This window comes from Clavelina lepadiformis, chromosome 6 (genome assembly GCF_947623445.1).
Source record: "Clavelina lepadiformis chromosome 6, kaClaLepa1.1, whole genome shotgun sequence".
In the NCBI taxonomy this organism is placed as follows: Eukaryota; Metazoa; Chordata; class Ascidiacea; order Aplousobranchia; family Clavelinidae; genus Clavelina; species Clavelina lepadiformis.
Genome location: NC_135245.1, coordinates 18,468,844 through 18,492,583, shown reverse-complemented (window position 1 = coordinate 18,492,583; position 23,740 = coordinate 18,468,844). Strand labels below are relative to the sequence as shown.

General features: G+C 37.2%; 2 protein-coding genes across 2 annotated transcripts; both read left to right on the top strand.

Moving 5' to 3' along the window:
• Positions 1–3,038: 3,038 nt before the first annotated feature.
• On the top strand, positions 3,039–10,415 carry LOC143461565 (uncharacterized). The gene is made up of 25 exons (XM_076959328.1): positions 3,039–3,125; positions 3,251–3,315; positions 3,404–3,601; positions 3,679–3,801; positions 3,921–4,079; positions 4,227–4,376; positions 4,790–4,960; positions 5,049–5,201; positions 5,311–5,496; positions 5,570–5,719; positions 5,824–5,985; positions 6,106–6,402; positions 6,511–6,660; positions 6,742–6,954; positions 7,028–7,177; positions 7,282–7,443; positions 7,561–7,857; positions 7,966–8,115; positions 8,197–8,409; positions 8,483–8,632; positions 8,737–8,898; positions 9,019–9,315; positions 9,423–9,572; positions 9,653–9,952; positions 10,070–10,415. Exons 2-25 carry the CDS (start codon positions 3,267–3,269, stop codon positions 10,228–10,230), a joined length of 4,353 nt encoding a protein of 1,450 aa, XP_076815443.1. The 5' UTR covers positions 3,039–3,125; positions 3,251–3,266; the 3' UTR covers positions 10,231–10,415.
• A 3,748-nt stretch (positions 10,416–14,163) lies between these two features.
• On the top strand, positions 14,164–23,194 carry LOC143461566 (mitochondrial 2-oxodicarboxylate carrier-like). The gene is made up of 10 exons (XM_076959329.1): positions 14,164–14,333; positions 15,446–15,494; positions 15,614–15,697; positions 17,297–17,363; positions 17,519–17,578; positions 19,000–19,110; positions 19,974–20,138; positions 21,463–21,644; positions 21,825–21,877; positions 21,953–23,194. Exons 1-10 carry the CDS (start codon positions 14,210–14,212, stop codon positions 22,015–22,017), a joined length of 960 nt encoding a protein of 319 aa, XP_076815444.1. The 5' UTR covers positions 14,164–14,209; the 3' UTR covers positions 22,018–23,194.
• Positions 23,195–23,740: the final 546 nt, after the last annotated feature.

Below are 23,740 nucleotides of genomic sequence, written 5' to 3'. Positions count from 1 at the left end.
CAGTTTTTAAGCATAAGGCTGAGATGTTCTCTGTAACCTGTTCAAAAGCATTTTTAGAAATGACACAGCTCAAACCTTCAGCTTAATACATTGCTGCAAATTCGCAAGATGGATGATGGGACCACCCATACTTACCATTAAAGCGTTCTCCGATTCCTGCTGCATCTTTCCATTCAACCCATCTGCTTACGTTGAAACGAAAAAACAGCTTCTTGCTGCAGTGGGAAACGCAAGGTAGAATTTCGTCGTTTACCGCGTCCAATTACTGTATTTGTAAGATGTCGTTTTTCGACGAACAGCGACATCTTCTGTGCTCTTTTCTCCTTATACAAATATGGAAAACAATTACTTTTAAGTGGTTGGGTTATATAAAAGCTTATTGCAGCCATTATTTCAGTGGAAAAAATTTTGCATTTATACCTCTTTTTTTCACAGTTTGTTGTTATCCTAAATAACGTAGTAATGTAAACCTAACCCAAACTAACTTCTAATCTAAAACCTTAATTAGTTTAAATTAACTTTTTGCATACTTGTTCTTCTATCCTAAAATTCTAGTGTCGATTTTGCACCTCCTTTAAAAAAATTTGAATCATAGCTTTTTGATGGCATTTCATTGAATGATGGTCCGAAGAATGGCAACGTTCCATGCTCCCTTCTGATTGGTCTAAACAGGTTTTCTAAAGCCCTACGTAAAGAGCCCGAAAAAATTATAGAGATCATTTATCCTGTTTGACGGCTTCAACACGGCGATGGTTCGTCATCGCGCAGGTCCTGGTTACCGATGTTGTCTTTGAACTAGATTTATAATTTTTTACCTGTCATTGCTCAAATTCGCTTAATTCGTTCCTTTTGCTCTGCTCCATTTGTTCTAGCAAGCTCTGCCTCTCCATGGTATTTGGGATACCCTAATTTCCCCGTGATTCGAGTTGGGATTATTTTGAGTCTCCGTCTTCAGTCGCTGTATCATACATTTTCGGTTAGTTTGGTGTATGGTGTCTTGTGGTATCGGTCTCCTTGGACTGTGGAAACGTTTGAAATCCGTCGATGATTCCTCAATAGCCTAGACCCCACTGGCCCAAGAAAAGGTCCGAATGTAAAAAATTTGGGAACCACTATATTGGGCTTTGTCTTTGTCTTTGGTAAGATGTTCTAATAAACCCGTCAAAATTCTTTCAGAAAGTCTTTGCACGACTTCAAAAAACCCGGCGACGATTCATCTCTCATCGTTCAATGATTTTATACAAAATGATTATAGGCTATGCGAAGTGAATGCTTCACTGTATGTAGGTTACACAGTCTGTTGTTAAAGATAGGCGGTTAGATTAGGAGAATAAGTATGCAAAAAGTTAATTTAAACGAATTAAGGTTTTAGATTTGAAGTTAGTTTGGGTTAGGTTTACATTACTACGTTATTTAGGATAACTACAAACTGTAAAAAAAAGGTATAAACATACGATTTATTTTTCAGTGAATTAATGGCTGGAATAAGTTGTTATATAACTCAACCACTTAAAAGTAATTGTTTTCCATATTTAGGTAAGGCGAAAAATGGGCACAGAAGATGTCGCTGTTCGTCGAAAAACGACATCTTACAAATACAGTAATTAGACGAGTTGTGGGACGACGTGTTGTTACTACATCTACTGCAATGAACATTTTCAATGCTTACGGGCTAACTCAAACAAATTAGATCGTAAAAAATCAGATACTCTACCTTGCATTTGCCATTGCAGCTGTTTTTTTGTTTCAACGGAAGCAGATGGGTTTAACGGAAAGATGCAGCAGGAATCGAAGAACGCGTTAATGGTAAGTATGGGTGCATTAACCATCTTGCGAATTTGCAGCAATGTTGTAAGCTGAATGTTTGAGTTGTGTCATTTAAAAAAAATGTTTTTGAACAGGTTACAGAGAACATCTCAGCCTTATGCTTAAAAACTGTGATAAAGTTCAACATGTTACTGAAATCAGGAAATAGCGATTAAGAATGGGTGCGGCGTTCAGCTATTGCGGCACGTCACAAGTCGACCCCCAGGCAATATTTTTGTTACGTCACAACTAACCGCTTATTACTAAACATTAATTTGTACAGGTAGAAACAGGTAAATGTTTTGCTACAAGTTGGGTAAAACAAGATACCAACAAAAAACTTAATCTTATCTCGTAATCCCAATGTTTTATGAAAAAAAACCGTCTCATCCAATTAATGCATAAAAAGCCAAAATGAAATTCCGCCAATGCTTGCCATGCCAATGGTGAATGAATTGCGACTTTGCAGACGCCATAAACAACGATCGAGCAAATAAAATCTATCTTTGGCTTTACGCTTTCATAGTAAAACCAGCTAAACTCTTGCTGAAAGATAAAAAACATGACAAAACGGAAAACCGCTTTGTTTTAAATTTAAACTGACATCATCATCATCATCATCATATTTTGACGTCACAAAAATGACCCCAGGGAAATGTTTAATCTTAAAATGGAAAGCGGGTTGCCTCGTTTTAGAAAAACTTAACCCTTCACCCAGTTTTATACGTTCAAATTATTCGCGCCGTTTTTTTGAAGCACAACAGCTGGCCTATCACGTAACGGATCAACGCCTGTAGACATTTGGGCGGTTATGACGTCACTAAGTAGCCTAAAGCGAGTTGGCTGCTATTACAACGACGAAAAGCAAAACTGCAAAGCGAAAACATTGTTGGCGTTTTAAACTGCAATTTATTGCGACCATCCAAGCTTATAAAAGTTTATGCAGCGAGTAAGCTGAATGTTTTCTCAACTTTTTTTCGCGGTTACATTGCACCGTATTCGCTTTCAAACTGAGCAAATGAAACCGACATGTTGACGTTTAACGTATAATTTAACAGTCACGTGATCTGAATCTTAAAATAGTAAGAAAATCGAATTTTAAGAAATTGCCATCTTTCGATTTTATTAGGAGTTAAAAATGATAAGTTATTTTCGTAAAAAGGATGTTGTGTCATCGCCATGGGGCAAAACTACGTCACGAGAATACAGGGATATAAGGCAAGGGTCGGCGGAAATGTTCACAACAACTTCAGTGATTTCACTGAAAGTTTCACCGAAAAGTTTCAAGATATTCGTCGTTCTTTCTTTAGAGGTTTAAGGTGAGCTTGTTGCTTTATTAGAATTTGATCGAGACGTTGAAAAGTTCCTATCTATAATCATTTGTGATATAACAAATGGCTACGATCGATCGTTTTTGGTTTTAAACTTTTTGTTTAACTTGCAGAATTTGAACCTACAACATGATAAAAACTCTCGTCCTCTTATTTACCGTTTACGTCGCTGTCAAGGGTGAGAGAACTTTCTAATTCGTGTTCCCCGTCATTAAGCTGTTATTATAAACTATATTTTAATTTTTGCCACGTTTTTACTTTTTAAGCTGACGGCAGCAGATGGTGGCCCAACGGCGGAAATCCTGGAAATTTCCCACGGAACTTCCCGTTTTTAAGGCCCCGGCAACCCTCACTTTGTGCTCAAAGCTGTCAGAATGAAACTAAGTGTCCGACCGCGGAGGAGAAGCAGAACATGATGCAAAGAGTCCCGCAGGAATGCCGTCGATGTGTCACGGAAACTTGCGGTGAGTGGAAATCGGAAAACATCAAATCCCTAAACTTTATGGCCTATGATTTGATTCTCCAACTTTCAAAACTGCAGAAGAGTCGGACGATGAAGATTGCATCGACCAGGCTCATTCCGACTGTGCTCAATGTCCAGTTTTGTCAGAGGAACAACAAAGACGTCGACGGAATTGTTTCTCATGCAAAACGACATGTTCAGGTAACAAACATCGAACAAAATTTTCTATATTGCTCCTGCCAAGATCTTTGTACTCAGCAATAAACCGTCTCCTTTTAGACTTAAACCGAAATTATTGTTATAATGTTCCATATCAACAGGAAAAAGAAGATTTCAGAAACGTCCATTTAAACCCTTCAAGATGTTTTCTTGTTTTAAAAATTGCACTGAACCAGAGATGTGTGATGCGTTGGACAATATCATGATCCGATTGCAGATGACAAGTGCTGGGTGCAAGCAGTGCGTCATGGAAGAATGCGGTAGGAAATGAATCCGTTCATACTATTTGAAATTCTTTCTTTATTTCAAAACGTCTCAATGTTCATCACAATAACGCTTGCTGCTTTTTCTGCCAACATCTCTTATCTTAACGTGAACGTTGTTTTGAAGATTTGTTTCATGTTCAGGTCCATTTAATCGAAACAATCGAAGCGATGTGGCTGATTGTATTCAAGAAGCTCACAGTAATTGTGACGAATGTCCCACTTTGTCCGATGAGGAACAAAATCGAATGAGAACTTGCAAGGAATGTGTCAGAAACTGCTCCCCTTATAAAAGTGAGTTACTTCTTTAAGCTGAGCTAAAAGCGCACAACACTCCTATAAATAAAAGTTCAATACAATTACAGTTAATTTGTTTTGAAAGATAAATACTTATATACGTGGAAGGATCGAAATTGATTTATTGTGTCCAACAATTGATTTAGTGTGTCCAACAATTGATTGCCAATCAGTACTTTATTTTATTTTCACGTCATCTACTTTCCTTTGTGTCTCTGTTGTTGTCAAAACGTCAAAACCATTTTATTTCATTATTTATTGTAGCCCCTTAAAATATAATTATCAGGTAACATTTACATTTCTCTAAAATCATTGTCAAATTTGTTTTTAAACGGAATAAGCATTACGAAATGTCCTGATTTTATTAAGCTAATTGCAACGGTTAGATAATGATAAAACTCTTATTTTAGACCAAATCGGAGGAATTGGATCGGTACGACGTCGTTTAGTTCGACCACATCGAAGGATTGCTTGCATGAGTGGATGCAAGTCGAATGGAAACTGTCCAACCAAGATGATGATAATGAACAAGCTTGTTGGAGTGAACAGAGATTGCCGCAGATGCGTCATGACTGAATGTGGTAAGGATGTATTGACTATCTTAAACCTGAAACCATTGAAAGCAGCAAAGAATAGATTACTGAAGGCACATCTTTCCATTGACTATAGATGTACTTGGCCGGAACGATCGAAGTGAAGAATTTGATTGTTTTGAAAAAGCATTTGAGACATGTTCGTCATGTCCAACTCTGACAGTTGACGAACAAACAAAGAGAAAAATGTGTCGGACTTGCGTGCAAGGATGTTTTCCACAAGGGCGAGGTAAACGTTTTGTAAACCAATTAGGCTACCTTTATCCCTTAGTCAAACAAGTCAAAAACCCTAACCAGCATTATGAGTGAACATTGACCATTATGTAAATTTCTCATAGGAATTGGCGATGTTGATGGTAGGCGTGCTGGTCCTGGTAAATTTCTATCTAATGGTGGTCCGTTTCGGAGATTCGCTTGCATGAACAACTGCCAGAATGAAGGGGGCTGCCCATCCAGAGATGAGCTGATGACAAAGATGCAAGGAATGAGCAACGGCTGCAAGAGTTGCGTCATGGAGCAATGTGGTATGAAACAAACATTTAATCGACTTAGCTCTAAAACTTTGTTGCTTAGCTTAAAAACTCTTTCCAATGTCAGGTCCATTTAATCGAAACAATCGAAGCGATGTGGCTGATTGTATCCAAGAAGCTCGCAGTAATTGTGACGAATGTCCAACTTTGTCCGATGAGGAACAAAATCGAATAAGAACTTGCAAGGAATGTGTCAGAAACTGCTCCCCTTATAACAGTGGGTCTTTAAGTTGAGTTTAGAAAACAGTTTTACACAAAGTGTCGGACAATTTACAAAATCTTCCGTTTTAAATTCCTCATCAAATATAAATCATTTTTAAGATGGTCCTGGATTTAAGCCAATAAGGCGTTTTCAAGGACTGATGAGGAAAAGATGTCACGGTAAATGCGTTAACAACAAAACTTGTCCGTCGTTGATTGAAGGAATGCAACAATTTGGAAGACCTGACTCAACGTGCCGACGATGCATAATGAGCAGATGCGGTAAAACAATTGAAAATAAAAAAATGTACTTTTGAGTTGTGTACTTACTTCTTGACTTCCTAACTAACTCTCCTAATCTTTGTTTCACGTGATGAACGTTCGTTATGCTTTATCGTACAGGTCCTCCCGACCAGGATGATAGAGACGACTTCATGGAATGTTTGGAGGAAGCTCGTGAGGATTGCTCCGAGTGTCCTACGATGAGTGATGAGGAGCAAAATACAAAGAGGAAATGCATCACTTGCGTGCAACGATGCTCCGAGATGAACAGACCCAAGCTACCGAGACGCATGTTTTCACGATTTTCCTGCATGAAATCTTGTGAGCAATCGGACGTGTGTCCGAGCCGGTTCGAGGTTCGAAACAGCGTCATGAGTTCGCGAAGAGAATGTCGTGGTTGCGTCATGCAAGAGTGTGGTGGGTTTATTACACTTTTAGAGTCGCTCTTTGCAAAATTTGAGCACTGTGTTGTCTTTAGCTGTTTTGAAGAGGCGCAAAAAACTAGTTGATGTTTGTTTGCTTCAGGTGAGTTTGAAAGAAGCAATCGAAGTGAGGTTTTGGATTGCGTGGTAGATGCTCGCGCTGAATGTTCGTCGTGTCCTCCAGCAGGAGATGAGGAGGAACGTCGCATGGGAGAATGCAGGACTTGCATCTCGGGATGTTTCACCGATGATGGTCAGTTCTTCACTTCATGAGCAAACTGATCTTAAGAAAAGAAATAACTCGACAACTTACAAGGGTTTTCGCGCATTACAGAGGAACCAAACTATCGAACAGGCTCAACTGGCAATCATCAACGACCAGGTGGTTTTCGTCCCGGAGGGTTTGTTTCGGGTCGTGGTCCGTTTCAGAAATTTGCTTGCATGAAAAACTGCCAAAGTGAAGGGGACTGTCCATCCAGAGATGAGCTGATGACAAAGATGCAAGGAATGAGCAACGGCTGCAAGAGTTGCGTCATGGAGCAATGTGGTATGAAACAAACATTTAATCGACTTAGCTCTAAAACTTTGTTGCTTAGCTTATAAACTCTTTCTAATGTCAGGTCCATTTAATCGAAACAATCGAAGCGATGTGGCTGATTGTATTCAAGAAGCTCGCAGTAATTGCGATGAATGTCCAACTTTGTCCGATGAGGAACAAAATCGAATGAGAACTTGCAAGGAATGTGTCAGAAACTGCTCCCCTTATAACAGTGGGTCTTTCAGTTGAGTTTAGAAAACAGTTTTACACAAAGTGTCGGACAATTTACAAAATCTTCCATTTGAAATTCCTCATCAAATATAAATCATTTTTAAGATGGACCTGGATTTAAGCCAATAAGGCGTTTTCAAGGACTGATGAGGAAAAGATGTCACGGTAAATGCGTTAACAACAACACTTGTCCGTCGTTGATTGAAGGAATGCAACGATTTGGAAGACTTGACTCAACGTGCCGACGATGCATAATGAGCAGATGCGGTAAAAAAATTCAGAAAATAAAAATATTTTGAGTTGTGTACTTACTTGGTGACTTTCTGAGTAACTCTACTAATCTCTCTTTCACATGATGAGCGTTCTATATGCTTTATCGTACAGGTCCTCCCAACCAGGATGATAGAGACGCCTTCATGGGATGTTTGGAGGAAGCTCGTGAGGAATGCTCCGAGTGTCCTACGATGAGTGATGAGGAGCAAAATACAAAGAGGAAATGCATCACTTGCGTGCAACGATGCTCCGGGATGAACAGACCCAAGCTACCGAGACGCATGTTTTCACGATTTTCCTGCATGAAATCTTGTGAGCAATCGGACGTGTGTCCGAGCCGGTTCGAGGTTCGAAACAGCGTCATGAGTTCGCGAAGAGAATGTCGTGGTTGCGTCATGCAAGAATGTGGTAAGTTTATTACACTTTTAGAGTCGCTCTTTGCAAAATTTGAGCACTGTGTTGTCTTTAGCTGTTTTGAAGAGGCGCAAAAAACTAGTTGATGTTTGTTTGCTTCAGGTGAGTTTGAAAGAAGCAATCGAAGTGAGGTTTTGGATTGTCTGGTAGATGCTCGCGCTGAATGTTCGTCGTGTCCTCCAGCAGGAGATGAGGAGGAACGTCGCATGGGAGAATGCAGGACTTGCATCTCGGGATGTTTCACCGATGACGGTCAGTTCTTCACTTCATGAGCGGACTTATATTTAGGAAAGTAATAACTCGACAACTTACGAGGGTTTTCGCGCATTACAGAGGAACCAAACTATCGAACAGGCTCAACTGGCAATCATCAACGACCAAGTGGTTTACGTCCCGGAGGGTTTCTTCCGGGTCGTGGTCCGTTTCAGAAATTTGCTTGCATGAAAAACTGCCAGAGTGAAGGGGACTGCCCATCCAGAGATGAGCTGATGACAAAAATGGAAGGAATGAGCAACTACTGCAAGGGTTGCGTCATGGAGCAATGTGGTATGAAACAAACATTCAATCGACTTAGCTCTAAAACTTTGTTGCTTAGCTTAAAAACTCTTTCCAATGTCAGGTCCATTTAATCGAAACAATCGAAGCGATGTGGCTGATTGTATTCAAGAAGCTCGCAGTAATTGTGACGAATGTCCAACTTTTTCCGATGAGGAACAAAATCGAATGAGAACTTGCAAGGAATGTGTCAGAAACTGCTCCCCTTATAACAGTGAGTCTTTCAGTTGAGTTTAGAAAACAGTTTTACACAAAGTGTCGGACAATTTACAACATCTTCCATTTGAAATTCCTCATCAAATATAAATCATTTTTAAGATGGACCTGGATTTAAGCCAATAAGACGTTTTCAAGGACTGATGAGGAAAAGATGTCACGGTAAATGCGTTAACAACAACACTTGTCCGTCGTTGATTGAAGGAATGCAACGATTTGGAAGACCTGACTCAACGTGCCGACGATGCATAATGAGCAGATGCGGTAAAACAATTGAAAATAAAAAAATGTACTTTTGAGTTGTGTACTTACTTCTTGATTTTCTGAGTAACTCTCCTAATCTCTGTTTCACGTGATGAACTTTCGTTATGCTTTATCGTACAGGTCCTCCCAACCAGAATGATAGAGACGACTTCATGGAATGTTTGGAGGAAGCTCGTGAGGAATGCTCCGAGTGTCCTACGATGAGTGATGAGGAGCAAAATACAAAGAGGAAATGCATCACTTGCGTGCAACGATGCTCCGGGATGAACAGACCCAAGCTACCGAGACGCATGTTTTCACGATTTTCCTGCATGAAATCTTGTGAGCAATCGGACGTGTGTCCGAGCCGGAACGAGGTTCGAAACAGCGTCATGAGTTCGCGAAGAGAATGTCGTAGTTGCGTCATGCAGGAGTGTGGTAGGTTTATTACACTTTTAGAGTCGCTCTTTGCAAAATTTGAGCACTGTGTTGATTTAGCTGTTTTGAAGAGGCGCAAAAAACTAGTTGATGTTTGTTTGCTTCAGGTGAGTTTGAAAGAAGCAATCGAAGTGAGGTTTTGGATTGCGTGGTAGATGCTCGCGCTGAATGTTCGTCGTGTCCTCCAGCAGGAGATGAGGAGGAACGTCGCATGGGAGAATGCAGGACTTGCATCTCGGGATGTTTCACCGATGACGGTTAGTTATTTACTTCATGATTGAAGGATGTTTAGGAAAGTAAAGATCTGACCATTTACAAGTGTTTTCCTCTTTTACAGAAGAACCAAGTTCCCAAACTCTCAATCCTTTTCCACGACGACAAAAACCGCCTGGTGTAGGACCAAAAGTGGAATTGCCCGATACGCCAGATAACAGCTTTAACCCTTCCGGACTAAGCCATTCACCAAACAACCAGCGAAGACCAGGAGGGTACGGTGGCAATAACAGAGCACAAGGGCGAAACTATGGTATTTGTAGGCAGACATGTCTTTCGTCTGCCAGTTGTAGAAGCTCGGCTTTCACAAACCAGATGCCATCTGAAAGTGTTGAATGTGCTCAGTGTGTTGCAAATGCTTGCGGTAAGTATCTGCTCTTCAAGATTTCTAAGTACAAGATTATACGAGTTTTTTGGATAAAGTTCTTAATACAGTAGTTGTCTTTCGTAAGTTTTAAAATATTCTTTGGTTTTTCTTCAGGTCATGTTCCAGTAACTAGTCAATTGGCTCGAGCCACATGCGTCCGCCGTGCTCGTCTGGCCTGTGCAAGCTGTCCAAGGTTATCTCCAGGACAGCGAATTCAAGGAATGGGATGCCAACGTTGTCTATCCGGATGCGCCCAACAAAGTAGTTCTGCTTGAACAGGCAAAGCGCCCACTAACGACCATGGAATTGAGACGACCTTTGCCTTGTTGTTTTTAATACTATCTGGTTAAATTCGTAAATTTCAAATTCTTAAATGTCAGTGTGAGTAATTTGAATCGGCAAATTTTAACAAAAATTTCGACTTTCAATTTGTTTAATTCAATAAATTTGGCCAACTGCAGGTGTTTGATTACATTTACATTTAGATTACAACGTCAAATAATCGCCCCAGATGAATAAGTTAAGGTTATGGCAATTACTGACAGGGGGCATGTCCTTTTGATTATAATGTTCGAGGTAACGTTAGATAACGGAGGGTAGCCTACAAAACTACTACGATGACGTCAACTGCAAAACTTTCCATTTGCAGCCTTACTAAGGTAGCCATGCATGTTGTAAATGGAGACAACCATAAGCATTAAAACCTCACAATGATTAGGCCGGTTGTATTCGGTTTTAAAGGGTTCTTGACTGAAAAACAGAAATGTCAACGTGAAAGGGAAAATTAAAAACACTTGGCCAATAAGGAAGTGCACGAGGCAAACATGTGATAGGAATTGTGTTAATTTTGTCAAGTTGAACTTAGTAACCTTCTTTAAAAAACGGCAACTCGTATAGCCTACTGGTTTGAGCTTTACAAGAGAAGTCTTAGTTGAACTATACACGAAACCTTGATAGGCCATACAATAGGCGAAACACTTATACCAACACTTCAACTACAGTCGCTACTGTGCATGTGGGTTAGGTTTACAGACTAATGCAGCAGTGTACAGTCATTTGAGGTCCCAATTTGGGTAGCAGGGGTCTCAAATAAATGCACCAGGTGGGTGTGTACCTTTGCTTTGAACTAAAACCAAAACTTTGTGTATCAGCCCGCACAATTTAGAAAATGACACTGTTGTTTGAACTTCAGTTTATAATAAATAAGCAAAGAGTTTGTACTTCATGCCAAATGTTGTCGGTTAGGGTCTTTCTTTGCATAATTTCTGGTCAAATAGTGCCATAGTTTAGTAGTCAGTACATCCCAGTCTCGCGTGTCAGCATTGTGGGTAAGTACGCAAGCTATGGTATGGCTGGACCAAGACGTTTTTGCTTCATCCAGATTGGGAAGTTTACTGTTTTTGGGTGATAAATCCTCGCACAACCAGATGAAGCAATAGCCATTATATGCGCAATTAATTTCTATCCCTGTGCACTTAGCTAACTTTCCAACCTAGTGCTCCATGCCACACTGAGGTCAAACCAAAGTTACTCCGTTTAACTGTTGGTCATGCACTTGCGCCTGTTTTTTAAACAGAGTAACTCGGAACATGAAATGCCCCTTCGGGCATCGTGTTCTCCAAACTGATCGGTGTAGTTCTTTGTACTACTTGTAGTCACGCTGTGAAAAAAGTCCAGATTTGAAAAATTTTCCTGAGATATCAGCCATATAGTGGTAAGTGTGGTGAATACGGCTAAATAATACTGGTTCAAGTGGTATCACTTGGTACGAGTGGTTCAACAGGTATCACTTGAACGCTCCCTCTGAAGCGTGGATTCAACCTGATTAATAAACCTCAAATTGGTTTGCAAATAGCCTAAAAAGTATAGGGTCTTCTTTATTTTTGCATTCCCATAGTTACAGAATTAGTCACTTCATAATTTCTTTTTTATTGCCTCATAATTCTTTTCCAGTTAAACCTTCAAGTCAGAGTGCAAAAGTATAAGAGACTCCATATATATATGCACTGAAGTTTTAAGCAACTTTTTGGAAATTTTTTTAACCTGCAGCTTTCCGTGTAATTTTTAAGTTATGGCCATCGAGGCATAGTGAATTCGAAGTTCTTTGCAAAAATCAAAAGTTTTACAATCGACAGGATTTCGAGTCATCAGTGGTCGACAGCACTTCTAGTATCAGAATTCTTCCAGGAAGCTAGAAACCTCTGGGAATTCTATATAGAAGTGTGCTTCTTATACCTTGAGGCAGAAATCGTCCAGTGAGAAAACTGTTTTTGTTCATCTAGGTCGGACATGTGCAACCAGTGGCCCGCGGGCCGCACTGCGGCCCACCAGGTTGTTCCATGCGGCCCGCGTGGTGCTCAGCAAAATTTTAGAACTTCATTTTCTTCAGTTTTCTCATCTTCCATCGACAATTATTCACAATTTGTCAATAAATTGTCGCGCAAGTGTGTCGTGGACTGCATTAAATCTATTTCTTAACTACATAAACTGCATAGAAAAGTCGTTTTACGATACTAGTTTTTTTCTGAAAAATCATGTGGCCCGCGTTGTCATTCAAAATTTTGTATTTGGCCCTCCAGTGAAAAAGGTTGCACATGCCTGATCTAGGTGAAATGGCCACTTTGTTAACAGTGCGCAGAAAAAAACGGGTGCTAACTGTGACACCAGTAGCAGTATATCACAAGTACATGCTCACACATAAGTAAAGGGCTAGAAAAGCAGTGAAATCCCAATAACTTGAAACCTGCAAGATTCGATATTCTGGTACAACAATAACTATCATAATAGAGGGCCAGAACGATAGCAAAGTGCTTGGGAAATGCCTTTTTTAAATTTGAGTGCCTGCACCTGCCCTACTTGGTGACAAGATCAAAACAGCGCTTTATTTCAAACCAAGTTTGGACAAAAATAGTTGATGAAGCCTGCACCAAATGGTACTGGATTGTTACAGTGTGCATTTGAAAGTAGAGAGTGCATGTAGAATATTTTTTTGGTCTTGCTGTTGTTAATAATGACTTACAAGTTGTCAGTAATGCATGAAATTGAGTAGCTTTTCACAAAACTATAAATATTTTACCAATATCTGTTTACAAAAATACTGAAAAAATTAAGATATGTATAATATAACCTAAATACAGTAGGCCTATGCTATATATTATAACAGTTTTGTTACTTATTGTATGGTATAAAATTTATACTCTAAAATTGTTCCAAATCTAATGTATTAAAGTATTGATCTATATATTTAGAGCAATAGTTTTCATTTTTGTGGATATTTTTTGGTAAATTTCATCTACAAATATGTCAAGCTCAGTATATATATTATGTTCTAATAATATGATGTGAATATCAATGAACTTATATTTATAATGTATAATACTGTGTATGTTGTACATGTCATGATGTTGCAACTCCATTTTTGTGAATGTTTGATCGGTATTTGGTTGACATAGATTACAATAGCATTTGTCACAATTAGATACAAACTAGTTTTTCAGGTGTAGGGTTATAAGTTTGTTACGTTGTGCTAACAACATGGCTTACAATAGCCTCAGGGTTTAATAACGTCGATGCATGTGGCACGTGGGATTCAATGTCATTTAAACGTAACGAAACTCAAGGACTAACCTTAAAAGCTTTATCCACAAGCTTTGGACATGCTTGTTATGAAAATTGGCTAAACTATCATTGTTATTAAACTTTAAAGGCAAGGAATTTATATTATTTAACCAGCGATCAAAGTATAAATGTGACAAAAAGACAGTTTTTGTTTTGGTCTGCTTCTAAGAAGTGCATCAAAATATGGAGTGTGGAACCTAAGCAACAAAATAGCTTGTTTAACAGGAGGTGTGGTCAGCAAATATTTATATATAGGCTTACAAGCACTGTGGTTTCGGGAGTGCTGATTCAGCATAAGCCTTCTTTCATTGCTGATATAGTTACACTTTTTTTACTTCCTAGCCTTAAAGTGTGCTAAAGCATTGAATTTGCCGGCTCATGTAAGATACAAAGTGTATGCAATTTAAGTCTTGTAATAATGTTATCGTATGATACAGAACTACTTGAAAAGGGAGCATAGTGGGAGTTAGCTAAATGTTGAGACGAAGTTTGTGGCTGATTTTACGACTTAATATGTCATACTTGAGAATTGTTTCACATTTTGCAAGTTAGTTGTTATTAACAAAATACAATAAAAACTACATTTTTTCAGATTAGTTTTTATGTAGATTATTTATTTATAATTTATTTATTTAAATGGCCGGAGATCCTCCACTTCTTACCACTACTCCGCAGCAAGTTGCAAAGAGTGTGCAAACACAACAATATGGAACGTCGTACAAGCGAATGTTTCAGCAGCTTGTCTCCGGGGGAAGTGCAGGTAATATTTTTTACTCATTCATGTTATCTGTGATTTATGAATAATAGTTATAATAATATATATATATAATTACACTTACAGCTAATTAAAAATACGCGTATATATACTTGGCAGTTAGCACATAGTGTTAATGATGTGTACATAGTGGAAACTTGAAATATGAAGAACCCGTTGGGCCATTGAACTACTTAGACTTATTTAAAGTTTTTTGCATTTGAAGTTAATAGACGTGTATGCATTGCAGTAATCAACTCATCAGTTTTAACATTTTTACACCAGTTAAGCACAAAACAAACATATGTATATATAAATATGCAACAGTCTTATATTACAACTTGCATTTTTAATGTCAGTTGTCGGGCTTTTGTGTCTTATTCTTTTCTCCTTATTCCAGAACCTGGACCAGTTTGGTTATGCTACCGAATTTACTATACATACTAACAGTTTACAAAATATGATAACCAGAGCTACGTCGACTTGGTTTATCACAAAATGACCAAAAAGTAATGTTCAGATTATTTGCATTATGTTTTATGCCAAGTTATACACTTCACAACATAAAAAGATTGAAAATGACATTATATTATCCGAAATATATTCACTTTAAATGGAGATTTTCATTTTCACCTGGAATCTTTCGTGGTCACAACAAAATTGTCATAAAAAGTGGTTGTCTGGTTGGTCATTAAGTGGTTTCTAGACTACTGCACTAAACATTATGCGGAGATTCTAACTAACGCTTAATTCATAGTATAATTATGCAACGGTTATGATCCAAAATGTCCTAACTGAACTGTCAGGGATTGATCAAATCATGTTTATTACATCAAAATGATGGGAAATATTTGTAACGTCTCATACTTTGAGGTAGCCGAAAGATTGAGTTAATGAGTGTTATGTAAGTTTAAGCTTTTTGCATGCTTTATAATATGTGTGTTTTCAAGCCCATTTAAGTTACTTCGTGTTATTCAAAATTTTAAGTAAGTGAAGTTAAGGTATCCACTTTGTATTTGTATCATGTGATATCCCAACACCATAATGTAACTCATCTTTGCTGCATATATTTTGACCACAATGTTAGGTAAATATTTGTGTATTTATATTTTTTGCAGGTTTAGTTGAAATCTGTTTAATGCATCCGCTTGATGTCGTGAAAACCAGGTAATTGTTTGAAAAGTTCAAACCTGTCCAATTCTATTTGATTTTAGGAGTTTTAAAATTTGTAGAGTACATGTTTTTCTTGCTTAACTTTGTGACAAAACTCATTTATACTTTTGTAGGTTTCAACTCCAAGGTAGCGTAAAGGACTCAGTGCAGTATAGATCGCTCGGTCATTGCGTAACTACAATGTATAGGACGGAAGGGTACGTTAAGTTTAAGATTTCAAATACTACACTTGAATATTAGTTGTTAAAAACGTCTCTTCATTAATGATGACTACAGGCCCTCTGCCATTTTTAATAGGACCGAGGCAGTGAAACCAATTTTTTACACTTTGTAGTTGAACATACTTTCTCTACACTTAAAAGTAGAGTAAAATGCACACAGTAAACTGCTTAGGGTGAGGGTAGTGCTACGATAATTTGACTTTAAATCAAAGAGGATTTGTCAGTAAGTATACTGGAAACAAAACTCGTTAATAACATTAACTGTTTAAGCAATGTGTCGCAAAATGAACCCAAATTTGCAGCTCATTATGACATGCGTGGTGGCGATATCTTGCACGTATTTCAGTGCATGATGGGAATATCTTGTTTTATTTTGACTTAATTTAACTTACAGCACAGTTGTTGTATTTATATTCAGGAAGGTAGATGCTAATCTTGGCTCTCTGAGCTTAGCCTTGGCTGTTAGTGCCAGCTTAGCCTGGAACCAGTAATTGCCGTAAGAATACGAATAGTATTTTAGAATACTTACTTACTTTTAAAATAAATATAATAGACTACTTCACTAGTACATTTAATGTCAAATGCCGCATTTCTTGGCTAAAAATAAATATCACTCGTAATTAATCGCTTACCTGCAAAGTTGTCTTCCATTCAAAACGTGTGTGCTTATCTACCACTACCTACTGCCGTACTTCATTCAAACACCAGTCATTAAACATGTTAATTTCATATAGTGGCATCATAGCCATTGCTGCCTCTGTGAAAACTAGCACCAAATTTGTGTTACATTGTCGGCAACAAATGGTTAACCAAAAAATGTTGTAGAAAAACTCTTTCTTCTGTATACTTATTGAAAATTCTTTTCTTTGTTTTAAGCCAGCGATTCTTAATCTTTTTCATCTGATTTCCCATTAAAGCTTACCACCAAGTCCAATTTCCTTCGTTTGGTTTTAAAAAGTTTCCAGCTAGTGCTGTTGGTAGTCCCACTTCTATACATAATTAAACATAACCAACCAAGTATTTCAGTTTAATGAACTTGTTGTAATCACACGCGGTACAAATATAACACAATAAAAGTAAAATGCTTGTCTGATAATTAATTTACAACAAATTATGATCAAACATTTATTGCTGAGCTTTTTTAACTGTGACGTCTTCAAGGCTGAAAGTGCAATACTTGTAATGTATGACGGCAATACTTGTCATGTACAATGTATCTGTAGTGTCTACTGTCTACCGTAAAAGGCTATTTGTTTGATCATAATTTGGTGCTGTTGTAGCCACTCTTTTGCCACTACACTTTTGAAACGTACCAAAACAAACTTTTTTTGCGTTTTTTTCGTTTACGGATTGCATAGGTTAAATATATCCCACCGGTTAGGAACCGCTGGCTTATGATTTACATGTTATTAGCCACTTTGCTTTGCTTTGTGGTTGTATCTATGTCTTTACATAAATTATTTTAATTAGGTAGTTATTTTACTATAATTATTAATGTTGCAAATAAAATGTACCAGAATATATTTGAGGAAAATATATGAACAAGCAGTTATGATATATTCACACCTTTTCTAGGTTTTTGTCATTTTACAAGGGAATTTTCCCTCCAATCTTAGCAGAGACACCTAAGAGAGCAGTAAAGGTAAAAATTTAACCTCAAGATGGAGGCATAGAGCTTCCATTTGCTTATAAAAACTTCCAAACAAAATGACATACTTACTGATGTTTAATAAGATATGCTTTGTACTTTCAGTTGTATTTTTTATAATTTCTCTGATATTAATGTTGTATTTGCAGTTTTTCTTCTTTGAAAGATACCAACATTTATTTAGCCAGGGTGGGGAAAAAACTCCTGTGGTAATACACCTTTTCAATTTTGTTATTTACTTTTAAGACTGATATATACGTCTTATTCTTAAATGGCTGAATATCATCTTAATGTGAGTCATTTTACCCAATGACTGTTTCTTGTAAACGTGCGTATTTGTATAAGTATTTACTTACTAGGTCATTTAACTATTTGTCTGATGAAAACTGTGCACAAATCTCCTATGTGGCGTGTGCTTTTTCCAAGATGTTTCAACCAAGAATCTTAGTTTACTGCGCTTGCTCGGAAAAGCTGAAAAACAAATTTGATTGACAAAAGTTTATAAAAACGTTTTTCAAATAACACTTCTGTGTGTTTTCTTAGTAAATCATGCCATTGTGTATGTGCCATTGTCACAAAGTCAAATAATCTTCAGCTCCCCTATTGTTTGTTTAGTGGCTTCTGCTCAAGACCCAAATCTATGAGCAATTAAGCATCGAAAATTTCTTTCCATTCCTGTTTGACTTAAGAAAGATTCAAATATTTTAAAATTAGTTGTTTAGTAATTTTATTGGTGCACAGTGCACACTCACTATATTTTAAATATCTATGTATATGACAAGCACAATTTTACCGGCGTTATTTTACCCATTTTGTATAGATTTTCAATCAAACTCGTAAAACCTTTGCCCATTTACCGCCCAGACTTCACACTTAAAAGTCACTGAAATATGTCTGACTATTGCTTGAAATCGGTTAAATCTTTGGAAAACAACAATAGATTTCTATGTTTGATTTTGTGGGTGTCTTGTGTTATTATTATTATTCATCACAAATATTGTATCTGCTTTCAGAAAAGAAGCAAAGTTTTTAGGCGATTTATTAAGCTTTGCGCTCTTGTTCAATGATTCATGGCATGGACGAACCTGTGTAATTGATCACACTGTCACTTAAATACCATCATGCCCCATCGCTACTCAATTCTATATCTTGTGGCATTGCATAGAATTGTGCTCAACCATAACAAATGCGTACAAGATAAATCTCTTAAATAAACTGCTGACTCTTTTCCACTTAAGCAGACGAAACTAGTTGATGATGTTTGATTTATCCGACAGAAACTTAGCATGATTCACATTTTTATGTGGATTGTCATCTGAATTTTTCAAATGTCCAACAAAGTTGTTTTCTTTTTAGATACATACGAATTTTGTAGATACTTTACATAGAAACGTTAAAGCAACAAACCACAAAGTCATAGCAATATACAACTTTTACCTATAATTTACAATTTAGCAATCTCTAAGCTAAAGTTCATGATGTAAGTTATAATTCAATATTACTCATATAGTCTGATTACTTTAGGAAATTAGTTAGCATTACGAAACAATGCAATCTTTTTTCAGTTGCACATATTTAATATCTTGAAGATATTCAGTGTTTACATCCATTTATTATTTGTTGCCGCTAGGTGTATTCCCTTGCTGGACTTTGCAGTGGTTTAACTGAAGGAGTTGTCATTAATCCTTTTGAAAGGGTCAAAGTTCTTCTGCAGTCAGAGAAGAATGTCAAGCTTAAAGATGTGAGTTGGTTTTCCTAAACTGGTATATTCTCATTGAGTTTTATTTATATATATACATATACAAATTTGTTATTATTAACACTGTGATGTAAATTAATCATAATTAGTATGTCTTGAAGGCTGTAGTAAGCATAAAGTATTGGACACAATAAGATTATGGTGACAATGTTGGCAATAACAAGTTACAAATCAATAAAATAAAGCGGGAAATGAAATAAATTGTAAATTATTAAGCTGGTTCCTTTATCCCTCCTTTATGTGGGTAAAGTTTCATGGGTGGGCACATTTTGATATTTTCTGTGAATCCGTCAACTTTAGATGCATAACAGACATATTTTTGACTATTGTTACCTTGACATAATAATGAAAGATTCGAAAAAAAGGAACTAATCTTACTTTGGGACTGATCAAACATCACCCCGGGGGCGGGAATAAAAATAAATGGGGTAAAAGCCTTGTTGTCACGCAATGTGAGGTGAATAAAGCTTCTTCATAAGAGCGGGGTAACATAGAAAGTCAATAAAAGCAGGCGTACTAATGACACAAGTACCTTAAAATACAACGGGGGCTCGCAGGATTTGGTCACGCTAAAATGGCAATGACTGAGGATTGGAGTTGGGTTACAAACGTCATTTTTCTGTTGCACCTTTTTCAGCTGCGGAAATGGAAGGAGAATTTTTGTGGAAAGAAATTTGATAGCCTTCTTGTGTCGACAGCTTTATTAAAAACTTGACCCAGACATGCACAGTCCACATGTTGTTTCACAAAAACTTTGTTTCCTGGTTATTTTCCATAAAAAAAATTTTCGGTATTCTACAAAACTATTTTTTGTGTCTTGCTTGAGAAATTAATCTTTATCGTAGCAAGAATCCACTTTCGCCAAAGCTCGTAAGATCGTCCAATCCGAAGGTCTTGGTACCAAGGGAATCAACAGAGGATTGACAGCGACGTTAGGGAGACATGGTGTGTGGAACATGGTCTATTTTGGAATATATCACTCTGCAAAACCGTATATTCCAGAATCCAAGGTAACGTTCCTGAAGTACATATCTTCTACTGAAATACAAAAAGTTGTAGACGGTAAAAATTTGGATGGTATTTTTTAGATAAATTCATCCTAGTAGTTTAGTGCCATTTTTCTTTATGTCCGATTAGTAGGATTATTATTATTATTGTTTGCCAAATAATGTAAAGAAAAATGGATGACTCAGTGCCGGTGATGATTAACGCTTGGTAAGTATTCACTTCCTGCACACATGTCTCATATTCATAACAACGTGGATGATTTTTCAACAAAACAATTTTAATGGCGATAATATACTTAGTTAACATTGCTAAATTGATATCTTAGTCATATTATCGTGGGTTCTGTCTGGTCACGGATGAAATAGATTTGTTGAGCAACGATATGATGGTTTAAAATAAGCTTTTAAACTTTGTAAGTTCTCTTTTGTGTTGGACCACCGTTGGTCCTAGACCAATGTTGGTTTCGTGTGCAGCAATTTCAATGCGTTTGTTGCTTTTCAAATGTTAGAGGTAAGATGGGATTAATTTTGTTTTTAATTTTTGTTGCCTGGCAACCGGTTTCTGTCACGCAAGGTCTAACCTTAAGCACTTTCTCCCATATGCTCGGCGAAATGCTCTCAAATTCTGAAAATATTACTCATGTATATTTTTCTTTTATTTTGCAAAACGGCTTTTCTTTCTTCGGTCGGCATTAACACTTGATTGATTATTTTGTTTAATTTGTTCATTATTGACACACTTCAAAAGTTGAAGTAATAAATCCCTGTGTTGTGAGGTTATCTTTAAACTTGTCATAGATCTCAGTCATAACATTGCGAAGCAGAATTGTATCAGATGGCGACAAAGTACTTTGGGGTCGTCATGCTTTTGCAGTTCAATGAAACTTTCACGGCCAATTGCCATTTCTAATACATTTCATAAGATAAGTTTCTGGACATAAAAGAGCTGTTTTGTTTTAAATTCAGTTATTGTTATGGTTGTCATAATGCTCGTTATAGTTTTTGAAAAGGCCTTCTTACAATCGTGGGAATATTCCAGTCATAAAAGAACCCAAAGGTGTGGCAAGAATGGGAAAATAACTTTCTAATATCAACTTATGTTTCTATTTTGTGCTTTAAGCATAATTTTCTCTTTCATTGCGATATCTAACTGTAACGTTCTATGGTTATTTTTTGTTTGGATTATTTTTTGCCTGACTGTGCAATGTTCATTCTTATCCAGAATAACAAACAAAAATTGTCCTTTAGAAGACACTTCAATAAGCCTTCCTACATAACAAACCACAGCATAACCTGTGTTGCGCTTTAACAACACATACATTTCCAGTCTTGGATTGAAACAACAGCCTACAAGCTCCTGATTGGTCTTGGAGCGGGATCAATTGCTTCTGTCATAAATATTCCCTACGATGTAGCAAAGAGTCGTATACAGGGGCCGCAACCGGTTCCTGGACAGACAAAATATTTTGGGGCCCATCATACCATGCTAATCATATACAAGGAGGAAGGGTAAGCTGAATGGTAAAGTGACTGCATATAGCTGTATAATGATTGTACTACTGTATGATTCCGCTGCAGCTCTCACTGGTGGTGCAGCTATCCTGTGTTGCTGGATTATTGTTAAATTTGTTTATAAAACTTTTCCAACTTGCCACTTACACATTGTTTTCATGCGATTTTTATTGTTAGGTTTCGCGCTTTGTACAAGGGTCTGGTTCCGAAACTCTTAAGACTGGGTCCAAGTAAGTTTTTGACTTTCGTTTTGGTTTTGCAAGCTTTGTGGCTTTAACTAGATTTTTATGTAAATTTTTCACCAGGTGGAGCAATTATGATGTTTGTGTATGACACTCTGTCTCAGTATCTGGCCCAGAAATTTCCATAAGTTCCACATCTCCTTGGTTGCTCTTACGACCACTTTCTGTCAGAAGTCTTCTCCATGACACTACATTCCACAATCTGTGTTTGCAAGCTTCTACTTAAGCCCATTCACAAGAATTTTATTTTATTTTTTTTATCAAATTTGACACTAAATCATGCCAAGTTATGAAATAATCCATTAGGTTCACTGATACCGTCACGTTCACACTTTTATGTCGTTTTCAATATCGATGGTACTTCTTCCTCTAAACGTACTATGCTCGCATGTCGTCTAGCTTAGAGAAGTGACCCGCGTCACAAGTCATTCTAGCTCACTTAGTGCTTTGGCGTCGTTTACAAGTTGTCACAGTTAAAAGCAATTTATACGCATGTACCTATTGGACTCTTGCGAAAAGAGCTTCAGTTTTTAGTTAATAAGATTTCACTTGCAATCGTTTGTTATGTGTTTAGTTACGTTGTTTGAATTTTAATCATGAGACGTGTTTTTGCCGCGCGTATTTTTAAAAACTTTTGAAAATCATTTGTTGCATGTTACTGTCAGAAAATATTTATAGCATTATTTTGAACTGCTGAACACCTTTAGTTTTTTTTTATTGGTTTTTAACCCGCTATGTTATACCTATACACGTCTTTCTTTTTGACAACTGTGTGTACTATTTCCCCAGCAGTTCACCAGAAAGTGAGAGATTTGTGCACCCTAGCTATCGACTTGTTCACGCAATTAAGGTATCTATGTGCAATCCGTCTTTTCGCTTGTTTCCAGCTATTACGTGCAGTTGAATTTTTGGCGAAGTTCCTTACAGATTTCAAAACGGTTTGTGAACGTGCAAAAGGTAAAGTCATTGAACGGCAAGTTTTCGTGATATTTTTCTTGCACTATTTGCGTGTTCGGTATTAATTTGTGAAGTCTGTGCCAATTTAGTGAATTGTTTTATTTATAGAATACTTTCCATGCGCGCTATTTGTAGAGTTTGGTTAGCCGCTGTTTTGATTTCTTAAACCACTTTTAACTGGCATTGCCTATTAATTCAGCGTTTTTCTGGTATTCATTATTATTATTCTATTTCCTTAATCCTTTACCTGTTTTTTCTTTTAAATCCGTGGGCGCTTGAAAGTGGTAGTCAGTGCTTTTGCAATTTTTTAATGCGTAGGAAATCCAATAAAAACGTTTTTAGTCACAATTATGTGTTGTGTGGTTATAATATGATTATTTGGTTGTCTATGCATTGTTAATATTGTTACAGATAGATAGTTTTGAAATTTAAATTTTTTAAGCAATGGCCGGCACACATGGGGAAAACATGAAAAAAATTTTTCAAGTATCCATCAATAAAAGCTTGTTATTGATCTTACAAGGATTGATTCCGTTGCATTAAATCAAGTTTCCACGTGGTACGTTATTTGACTGTTTATCTCGCATGCTTGGAGTTAATTTATCAAAGCTAATCGGAAAATAAGTTATCGAGGAACTTGAGCGTAAAATGTCGATTGAATGGCCACAGGCACGTTTTCGACAGATATGCTTCTCCTTTTTTTGAAGAATGTTCGCCTTGCCGGGAAATTTACTTACGTGATTACGTCATATATGCAAAATTCCGATCCACAAATATTCGTGCCGCGAGATGAAGGCGGCCTGAAACGTTATGACGTTAGGCGCGCCTAGAAAAACAAGGTTGCTTTAAAACGATTCTTTTCGGCACCGTAGAAAAATAACAAACGGGTGGATG

Bases quoted from the DNA above. Each gene is read 5' to 3' on its own strand.
- LOC143461565 (XM_076959328.1), top strand. From the start codon at position 3,267: ATGATAAAAACTCTCGTCCTCTTATTTACCGTTTACGTCGCTGTCAAG. The intron at 5,202-5,310 runs GTAAACGTTTTG...AATTTCTCATAG, and splicing joins ATGTTTTCCACAAGGGCGAG to GAATTGGCGATGTTGATGGT. The intron at 6,955-7,027 runs GTATGAAACAAA...TTCTAATGTCAG, and splicing joins TTGCGTCATGGAGCAATGTG to GTCCATTTAATCGAAACAAT.
- LOC143461566 (XM_076959329.1), top strand. From the start codon at position 14,210: ATGGCCGGAGATCCTCCACTTCTTACCACTACTCCGCAGCAAGTTGCA. The intron at 15,698-17,296 runs GTACGTTAAGTT...CACCTTTTCTAG, and splicing joins ACAATGTATAGGACGGAAGG to GTTTTTGTCATTTTACAAGG. The intron at 19,111-19,973 runs GTGAGTTGGTTT...TCTTTATCGTAG, and splicing joins AGAATGTCAAGCTTAAAGAT to CAAGAATCCACTTTCGCCAA.